Here is a 10,453-nt window from a genome sequence, read left to right on the forward strand (position 1 = left end):
TTATGCAGCCCTCTTGATGTGTCACAGTCTTCTCTTGGTAGTGTTTGCTTTTCATCTGATAAGTTTCCGAATACCAAAGTAAGAGCCATGTTTCAGGACGGTTTAACTTCCATTCCACCAGCCACTACACATTTTATTGGCTCAATTTCGTGACGGATATTGAGTGGACAAAAGTTTGGTCGTTACCACAAAGATTCTTTGTAACAAATAAAGTCAAAGAGATCTCTTTTAAATTGATACACAAATTCTACCCTGCAAAACAATATTTATCAAAATTTAAAAGGATATAGATGTTAATTGTTCTTTTTGCCAAAGAAACATATTCTCACCTATTCTGGAGGGACTTCCACAAGTATATTGCTGATTCTGTCTTTTCTGATTTTCATCTTTATTTTAAGAATGTTATTTTTGGTTTTCATAATTGTAATGACAAAGATAGGGACATTTTCTTTTTTATTAATCTGTCTTTATTTTTAGCTAAGTTTCACATACATAAGTGCAAATTCATCCACAGAAAGCCTGAACTCCTTGTACTCAAAAAAGAGCTTGATCAATATATGAGGACGGTGTACTCATCAAACACAAAGGCACAAAAGAGCATCGGTATCTGTAAATCGCTCAATTTGTTTACATGAAACCTACTCTCGCACAATATGTTTTTTATTTTTACTTATTTTTTTACATTACATTTACATTTTAATTTACATAATTTACATGTTATTTACATTCAACAGTCTTGTCCTTTTTATATATTCTTCTGTTTATTTCTTTTCAATATGGTGTTGGAATCTCTGTATTTGTATGTTACCCTTGTTCTTAATTGTTCATTGTGTTTAAAGATTTAAATTAAAAAAAGACTACATCCCGATCCCGCATTGTTTTTTTTTTTGGCCGCCCACTCCTGCCCCCAGGAGAGTTCAAACCGCCCGCTCCCGCGAGATTTGCGTTGGGTCCTGCGGGACACGGCGGGAGCCAATCCCAATGCAGCCCTCTAGTTTACAGCTCCACTCTGTCTTCCCCCCCCCCCCCCCCTGCAGTACCTCCGCGCCCCACTAGGGGGGCGCGCCCCACAGTCTGAAAACCGCTGCATTAGAGGTTGTGAACACTGTGTCTTTGAGGAGGCACCAGGAGTGGCTGAGTGGGGGTCATTGACATATCTGTTGAGTCCTGCGTGGAGACTGATGTAGCTGCTCAGTCCATAGAGTTCACCTTTGAATTTTCTGACAGTGCCATAAACTCTCTTAAAATGTCATTGAATTGTTTTTTAGACACTGTCTGAAAGTCCACGGCCGCACCTTTATCTTTGCACCAGTCTTCAAAGCACATCACTGCCCACCTGTTCTGTTGAACTGTATTGGCCTCACTTCTCTCCTTCTCGAGTTGGTCAATCTCTCCTGATGTCAGCTCTGCATGTCGTCTTTTGCTTGTCTTTTTTTTCGGAGACAGGCACTCCTCAACCCATTCATCCATCGTTAGCTCCTCCCCGGAGATCAAAGTTTACTGTGAACATGCCTAATTAATTGTTAACGAAAATAGAAAATAAACACCAGCTAGTTTTTGCTACCTGCTGTAACCGTGAAAAATATGTAACAGTTGGTTGTTGTCATGGATACATTGTTGCTTCCCTGACGCAGAATAATATGCTGTGATAAGGCTTTAGAATAGAAGCCGTGGTATATGCTCATTATACCACAGTTAACAACCAATCAGATTGCAGGAATTCATCATTCCGTTTTATAAAAAGAATGTAACCGCTGCACGGTAAAGCGACGAGAGTAGTTTAGTTAACATTTTTAATCCAATATTCTTTTTTTTAGTTTATTACTTTATTTAACAAGAACATTGACAAACTCGGATGTAAACATAAGTACATCAGATTGAGAGAACAATCACACCACCTATTAAATTGAGATTACATGAAGGGAAAGGAAGAAAATAAATGGATGAATGAAAAATTAATACTTAAATAAAAAATAAGGAAAGAAAATCATATTGACAATTAGAAGGGGTTCAGGATAAATTGACAGTTGTAATCAGAGTATAAAATTTGATTGCAAGGGGAGTATTTATGTGTTTTAGACACTGTTGAAATACAGTTTCATGGGTAGTTTGGATATTTCAAAATCACATACTAATAGAAATTCAATACCTCCAGCTTTGTTGAAAATAAGATTGGGTAAGGAAAACCATATCTCATCACCATGTTTCAGAAAGGATCAGAGCCAGTTAATCTATAACACTCCATTCATAATTTTGAAATCAATATCTTTTATGCCACCACCCTGATAGTTCTTCACCAAGTCTCCATTTTTGATATAGTGATGTTTATTTTTCCATATGAAATAAAAATGAATTATATTAATTTATTTTATAATCCTTGGTGGGATTGCAAGAAAGTATGCTGGATAGAATGTAAGTTTCTTTGAAGAACAGTTTTAACCAGGAATAATCAGTGTGATGCAGACTGAAGTGAATTTCACTTGGTTTCAGCTCTTCACATCAAAGCAGCACTTTGCAGACATTCATGGTACTGCTGATCATACATCATGAAGGCATTTTTATGAATCACCACTCCATGTCTGTAGGGAAAACTATTGACATCTGTGTTTTTGGTTGTTTTTTTGCTTTTACCTAAAACAAAACACTTGTTAATTTGCTGTCACCGGGGTCGCGACACTCAAAGGATTATACAATTCTTCATATAAAAAAAAAAAATCTAAAAAAATCTGAGTGAAGTTTTTTTCTGTTTCTATTCAGTATGTGTTTTGTTTTTTTATTATTTATATTTCCCATTTGCTGGGAACAAAACAGTTATCAGTGGTAACAACAGTATTTAGTTCCTTTAAATGACTATTTGGCTGTATTTCTGATATAGTTCATCTAAGGTGACACGGTCCGGCTGCGTTGGGTCAGAGTCGGGCAGCAAAAGCTCCACCAAGAAGCCACCTCAACCTCCAGAGGGTAACTCTGTTAAGCCCAGGGTAATATGTTACTTTTGTTTTTCTATAAGGTCAAAATAAATGTATCTAATGGCCCTTTTCGACTAGTACCTACTCAGCGCACCCCGACTCGGGACGCTTTGTCACGCCTCGTCTCGCCTCCACCCGCTTTGTCCTCGTTTGTTTTTCAACACCCAGGTTAGAAGTGGGCGGTTTGGGGTGAAGCTGCTGTGACATATTTGATTGTGTGATCTAAACAGAGAAGACAACACTAAAGATGTAGAACCTGGAGGAGATGATATATGTGCTGCTGGGTCTGTGGCTTGTGTTCGATATCAAGTTAAGAAATGAGAACGAAAGAAGCTTCAAGCGGCGACTTTTTTTTAAAATTATTTTGTTCGTCGGCGCTGATGAGAAATAAAGCCTGAATTATGGTTAAATCGACGCCGTAGGCTCTGCGTGTCACGCGGAACCATAAATCAGCCAGCTGAGAGCCGTGAGCCTGGTAGATCTGGTCGTTCCTTATCGCCCGTCTACATCCCTTTTTAATTCTCTCCTCAGCACCAGGTTTATGAACATCTGCACCTTAGAGTTGGATCACCAAACAGACTTTTGCACTGCCATTGCCTGTCAGATAAAATGAGGAAGCCGCGGGCTGCTCTCGCACTGACTCCCCGCTTCCTGATTCAAACGTCTGATGGCCCTGACCAATCGGTAGCATGTAGTGTGATGACGTCAGATCTAGGGCCGACTCAGCACGCTGGACAAGCGCAAGACGGGGGCGTGGCGAGTAGAAGCGCGCAGAGTAGGTACTAGTCGAAAAGGACCATTATATTAATCCTCATTTTCTGGAATCACATTATTGTTTTTTTTCTTTTTTTAAACAGCGTGATTTTCCAGCAGTGAACCTTGGTGACTGGCAGCTGGGAAACTGGATGCGGAATGGTCGGCAAAACTCCGGCAACGACATTCAACGTGATGCACTCGTCTACGAGAGACGCTCTCAGAAGCTGCCGCCGCAACATCATAACTCCAAGAACTGCGGCGCAGACCCCACTGAGAAGCGTCAGCCTCACAAATCCAGTGCAGACCCTATTGAGAAGCGCCAGACTCGGAACTCCATTGCAGACTCCACTGAGAAGCATCAGCCTCACAAATCCAGTGCAGACTCCACTGAGACGCATCAGCCTCACAAATCCAGTGCAGACCCTATTGAGAAGCGTCTGACTCGGAACTCGAGTGCAGACTCCACTGGGACACGTCAGCTTCACAAATCCAGTGCAGACTCCACTGAGACACGTCAGCTTCACAAATCCAGTGCAGACTCCACTGAGACACGTCAGCCTCACAAATCCAGTGCAGACTCCACTGAGACACGTCAGCCTCACAAATCCAGTGCAGACTCCACTGAGACACGTCAGCCTCAGAAATCCAGTGCAGACTCCACTGAGACACGTCAGCCTCACAAATCCAGTGCGGACTCCACTGAGACACGTCAGCCTCACAAATCCAGTGCGGACTCCACTGAGACACGTCAGCCTCAGAAATCCAGTGCAGACTCCACTGGGATGCGTCAGCCTCAGAAATCCAGTGCAGACTCCACTGAGACGCATCAGCCTCAGAAATCCAGTGCAGACCCCGCTCAGCTTTCCTCACACCAAATAGAGTTGACTGACAGATTGGCCATGGCCAACGGGTGCAGTGAAATCCCTCAGGACAACTACTGCTTCAAGCTGAGGAAAACAGATTTCCCTGCCGATGTGAGCAGCTGTAGCAATGCCAGGAAACTCTCAAAACCAGCAGCGGCAGGTTGCCCGGACCGCAGTAAAGTATCATTCACTATTGAGGGTTATGGCGTAACTACACAAACAAAAGATCACTTTTACGCAGAAACATCCAAGGTGAAGACGAAAACAAATAATTGTGAGAAGGACAAGAGTGAATCTAAAAAAGACATTAAAAGTTCTAAAGATACCAAAGGTGATTAAAAAAAGGGCTGGATCAGAAGTTCCCCTCGTTTTGTATGATCCTTGCTCATCATGTGGCATCTGCTACCCTAACCCCTGTTCCTGCCCTTTCCAAAGTCTTGCACTGTGTCCCTTACTGTCCCCTCTCTCACCAGACAGAATCAGCTGCAAGAAACCCAAGGCAGATACTTTTGATCAGAGCAGCACCAAGATGCCTCAAAAATCCACCCACAAAGACATTTCCAGAAAGAGACCAGTGCTGGTGACAGAGCAAGATGATGTTTCCAAAACACACAAACTTTCCAAAACCAGCGAAAACTCTCAAAATGTGAGCAGGGTTTGCGTATGTCCCAGCAGGCACACATGCTTCAAAGAAAAGCCTGTTTTTATTTTAACTTGCAGTTTGTCCTTTTCTAGGTCAATGTTGAGAATAAAAACACTTCAAAGACAAAGCAGATATCAGAAAAAAAGAGTGCTTTATCAACTCATCCTTCAGAGAAACCAAAGTACGTCCAACCAAAGGAATTCAGATTAAGATTCGATGTCAAGCTCATTTTGGGCGTAGATCAGTCCCGTTGGATCATGCTAGCTCTGGTTTTTGTCACTTGCAGAAGTTCCAGCCATCCAGTAGACGTCCATATGAAAAAAAGAGCCAGAATAAAAAACTGCTCAACTTCTCCAAACTCCCCAACATCTCAATACACTGTTAAAGACTCAAAGTTGGAAAAATGCTGTTTGGGGAAAAGACCGGAGTCCATTAAGGAGGTCGTGAAGGAAAGGGAGTCCCACAAGCACAATAAAAGCAGACCAAAAGAGAAATGGCATCTGCAGCACGAAAAGGTAACTATTATGGGAGAAGCGTCAAACGATCAAGCACCAAGTTTTAACCAAATATGTACCCTGTAATCACAGCTGAAGCCCCCAAAGAGCAGCCATGATGTCCCATCTGGTTCACAGACCCACACTAAAACTCCGATCAACAGACCCTTGCTGACTTTTGATGAGAGGTAAGATTCTTTTGTCAGAAGCAGACAAGTTGTACCACATTTTTATGTTGCCAAAGAGCTTGCATCAATCAAAATTCTCTTTCCAAAAATGCTATATTTTTATACATATTTGGGCTCTGTAGGATTTCATAACCAGGTCTTCTATTTGAAATGAAATTTCACAAACATATTTGAAAAAGACAGTGGTAGTTTGAACCAAACCCATGTACGTATGGCAAGCTCTACTCATACCACATGCATAAAAGGAGCCTCCAACATGTAAAGACTTTTTGCCTGATGGTCTGTAACTTTACACCACATGGCAGAAAAAGAAGAACCTTGTAGCCACACCTTATGATCCTTGAGCACACCTGCACTGCAGTATTAAGAGTTACGCTGGAGCTGGGAATCAACAGGAGGAAATGTGGAGTTAATTCAAGTTGAATGACTCAGATTTATGCAGGAAAAATGAACAGAGTGTGATCTTTTGTTGTGATCTGATGGCCCTTTTATTTAGACTGCAAATCATTTTACTAAATATATTTGTTAGTACACTTAACATAAACAAGTTCTTTTAAAATAAATGTTTATTCTGTCAAATAACAGCACATCTGGTGACACCAGCCTTCTTTAAAAGGCTAATTTTAAGTGGGAAAAAGTTGAAGATGATGACATATGTTGGATGGAAAAATCACAAACTGTTTATTTGACAACAGTCTAGAAAAACCCCTTTCAAACAAAATGTCTATTAAAGTGACTGATTTTAGGTTTGTTTGTTTCCCTTTTTTGTGACAACCTTGAGGACTGTAGAGCACTGGTTCTAAACCTTTTTGGTTTGTGATCAACTCTTAGGATATATAAGAGTTTTATTTCACAATAAAAGCATTTTAAAGAAATGAAAGGTGTATGCCCACTGAAATGCCAGGGGGCTCATAATTTGAAAAGGATGCAGATCGTGTTACGTTTGTATCAACAGTGTCATGGAGTAACTTCAACAATGCATACAGGTGCAAGATTTCTTATTCAAATACAACAAAATTACACTCTGTAGTTTAGGTAGATAAAGGTCTCGGTCGCATTTGAGTAAAATAATAATCTACTTCTATAAATGTCTGAAGAGCTTTTTAAAAATGTATTTTATTATCACGGACCCCTTGCAATTACACCACAGATCACCAGGGGTCTGCGGACCCCTGATTGAGAATCGCTGCTGTGTAGAGGATCTGATTGTAATGAAGCCCCTAATGACTAGTTAAAGCGTCACCTTTATTATTAGACACAAGTCCTAGAAATCAGCACTTCGAGGATTGAGAAGTTGTATATTAACCAGCGCCAGCAGAAATAGGGAAAAAAACTGCTTTATTTGAAGGCCACAGTATTGATTTAAAGCAGAAGATTAACTTCAAATATAAACTGCCAACATTTATTGTGCAATGATTTTATTTGTTCTGTCGTCTTGCTGTCGCTTCTGTGACCCCGCAGTCAGTTTTCAGTGCAGTACTACATAACAGAGGCCAAAAGACTGAAGCATAATGCGGATGCAGAAGTAGGTCTACCCATTCTTAATTTTAGAAAAATCATCTACAGTCTGCACACATCACAAGTAACTGTTTTTGTTCCTTTATTTTCATTGTTTTGTCTCTAGTTGGAGAAGTTCAGTAGAGCCTTTATCTACATGGATGCAGCCATGTTCTTCGTTGAGAGTGGGATTGTCTTGGAAAAAGATCCAATGACTTCAATGTCTCCATACTCGATGTTTGCAGAGACGGTGGAACTGATCAAGTCAGAACCCACGCTTGTCATACATTTTTGTTTGTTTTGAGTGTTAGACCATAGTTTGTTAAATTGCAAAGCTATTGACTGTTCTCATCCACTGTTTACATGCTTGCCATTGTGATGTTTCCCTGGATTAAAGTAGTACTTCATTTGAATTGTTGGTTTTGTCACCTGTGCCTCTCATTCCCACAGATTTGTTGTAAGACTTAAAAACCCAGTGGACTCGCCAGCATCATCCTTGGAAAATGACTTTTTGGTTTTATGGTAAGATGATGCCTCATGTCTTACCAGATTAGTGTCTTCGTCATTGATCCATCTCAGATGAGCAGTAGATGTACTGTGTTCACAGACAGGTTAAGTAAACAGGGCAAGATTACTAAAAAAATATGATGAACTTTAAATACTCCTTAAATACTCCTCTGATACAAATTGTGAATTGTTTGATTTCTATAGTATGAGGGCCCAGTGTATCCTGCAGATGGCGATGTTTCGGCACAAACAAACAACTGCAGTGAAGTATTCAAAAACCCTCAGTTATCACTTTGATGTAAGTAATACTTTTTTTTATCTCGTCTGCTAGTTTTATAGTAAGTTTTGTCAATATCGGTAAAAAAAAAAGTAAGTGAAGTTTCTCCATCAGACCTCTACTCAAGTACCACATCATCCTCCCGCGTCTTCATCAAAGTAAGTCATCCGCTTTAGAAGTTACAGCTTCTGTTTGAAACTGTACTCCACAAGTCACGCACAGACAGCATTACACGTCTTTAACTCGTGTTTATTTGTCCCTCAGCATCACAAACTACCTGCCACCTTCAGCCATCACATCCAGCAGCTCAGGTCCTGGCTCCAGCCACTGTGCCGGTGGGTTGGGTGTGGGCCAAGTTGGCACCACAGTGGCAATTCCTCAAGAAATCCAAAAATTGGCTTTCAACTACATCACCATCACTATGTTATTCTTGAACGCTCATTGTATCTGGGAGCAGGCAGAGGAGCTGACACACAAAGGCAGCGGTAAGAACTGATGAAAAACAGACCAAAGTTTGTTTCCAAACATAGTTTAAATGTGTTTTAAATTAAGTTGGGAACCTTCCTGAAGTAACTTTCAGGTTTTTAAAAGAAAAAAATTAAAATGAGCAGTTTGGAGATTGTGGAAAGGTAGAAGATGCTTCTAGATTTTTGTAATTAACATGTCTAAATTATCCATAATTAGCAACATTTTGAACAAGGACTGGGCAATACAGATAAACTGCATGAGAATCGGTGTTAAAGGAGACGTACTGGTATATTGTCCTTTTGTGTCAAAAGTTGACAGTTTCCTGAGGTATTAAAGAAATGCCTTGTTAAAGTAAAAGAGGGTAACTGTACAAGAGATCCGCTTGTGTTCACGTGCCAAGTCAGCATTAAAGGGTTTTACAGTTTTCCGGCACCTACTTTTAGTAAATGCAACTTGATGTGGTGGATGGAGATAAAAGTTGGGGAGACTCTTGACATTTAAAAAACAAGGTGAGACAAAAGGTGTAAGATTTTTGTGAGGTTCAGTGACTTATTTCTGTGTTTCAGGTCTGTTGGCAGAGCTGGACACACTTTTGGGGCCACTGAGCCTGACCTCAAGTTTGAAGTCTATGGTCCGCTATACCAGACAAGGCGTCCACTGGCTGAGGCAGGAAGGTATGACACCAGCTCTCTGCACAACTGTAAAGCTGCCTCTTGCTGCATTTCCTTGACTTCGACGCGCTTGGCCGCGACCTGAACAGACTCTATTGATGTGAAGTTTGAAAGCAGATTGATGTTATTATTATTATTTGTTAATTATGGGTATGCCAAGTGGTGGCATGACCATGCTAGCATTTTGCTAACAAGCTAAAGTGGCAAAAGTCCCACTGCGCAGCAGCGGGTGTACAGCATGACCCAGCTCTGATATGGGGAAAAAAAAATTTCCAAAAAATAAAACACGCCGGAAAAAACGAGGGAAAACATGAAAATGAAGGCGATATAATAGTCTACAGAAAAGGTTTCCCTCTTCTTCTTATTAGGGCCCGAGAACTGACAGTACAAAGGCCCTATTGTATCTGTAGGATTATTTTTTGTTTTTCTTCTGACGAAATGAGGGCCTTTTTGCCCCCCTAAACGTGCCCCAAAAGTCACCAAATTTTGCACCTCAGCCAGGCCTGGCGAAAAATTTGATATTTCATGGTTTGCATTAAAGTTGTTGGAGAGCTAGCAAGATTTGAAAGTGGCACCTCCTCTAAGCCCCGCCCCCTCCTCCCCCTCCCGTCAGCGCTCCGTCCAAAGCCACGCCCCCACAAACTTTGGGGAACGCGCATCTGCAGGAGTCGAGTTTTCCAGGACATTTTGGACAGCACATTTTCAACAAAACTACCCCATGTCTCATTCACCTGTAAGCGAGGCCGGTTTTAGTGGGGGGCAGGGGTGAGCTGTGCCCACCCAAACGTGCATCCTGCCCACCCAATCAAAGTTATGGGGATCCTTTATTTTTTTATAATTTTATTTTTTTATAAATATAAAAAAATATCACAGAATATCTGTACTGTTTCTGATTGGGTGGCACTGGGCACCGCGCATTATTTTTAGACACAACAATGAATGCATACCGCAAAAGTGGACCCGAAGTCCCAGGAAAATGAGCACAATAGAGAAGTTCAGAACAGCTGACAGAGCACACACTGAAGGCTGATTTATGGTTCCACGTTATACCAACGCAGAGCCTATGGCATAGTGTACGCCGTAAGGTTGATTTATGGTTCCGCGTTACACCAACGCAGAA

General features: G+C 41.1%; 1 protein-coding gene across 1 annotated transcript in view; it reads left to right on the plus strand.

Moving 5' to 3' along the window:
- Positions 1–9,865, plus strand: part of aff1 (AF4/FMR2 family, member 1) — a 34,128-nt gene extending 24,263 nt beyond the window's left edge. Inside the window, exons 6-16 of the mRNA XM_061733586.1 lie at positions 2,876–2,981; positions 3,827–4,763; positions 5,619–5,746; positions 5,819–5,913; positions 7,375–7,438; positions 7,538–7,674; positions 7,861–7,932; positions 8,122–8,215; positions 8,309–8,352; positions 8,459–8,679; positions 9,229–9,865. Coding sequence (XP_061589570.1) covers positions 2,876–2,981; positions 3,827–4,763; positions 5,619–5,746; positions 5,819–5,913; positions 7,375–7,438; positions 7,538–7,674; positions 7,861–7,932; positions 8,122–8,215; positions 8,309–8,352; positions 8,459–8,679; positions 9,229–9,392 — 2,062 coding nt within the window. The 3' untranslated portion in view covers positions 9,393–9,865. The remainder of the gene's footprint in view (positions 1–2,875; positions 2,982–3,826; positions 4,764–5,618; positions 5,747–5,818; positions 5,914–7,374; positions 7,439–7,537; positions 7,675–7,860; positions 7,933–8,121; positions 8,216–8,308; positions 8,353–8,458; positions 8,680–9,228) is intronic.
- Positions 9,866–10,453: the final 588 nt, after the last annotated feature.

This window comes from Cololabis saira, chromosome 11 (assembly GCF_033807715.1).
Source record: "Cololabis saira isolate AMF1-May2022 chromosome 11, fColSai1.1, whole genome shotgun sequence".
Taxonomy (NCBI): Eukaryota; Metazoa; Chordata; class Actinopteri; order Beloniformes; family Belonidae; genus Cololabis; species Cololabis saira.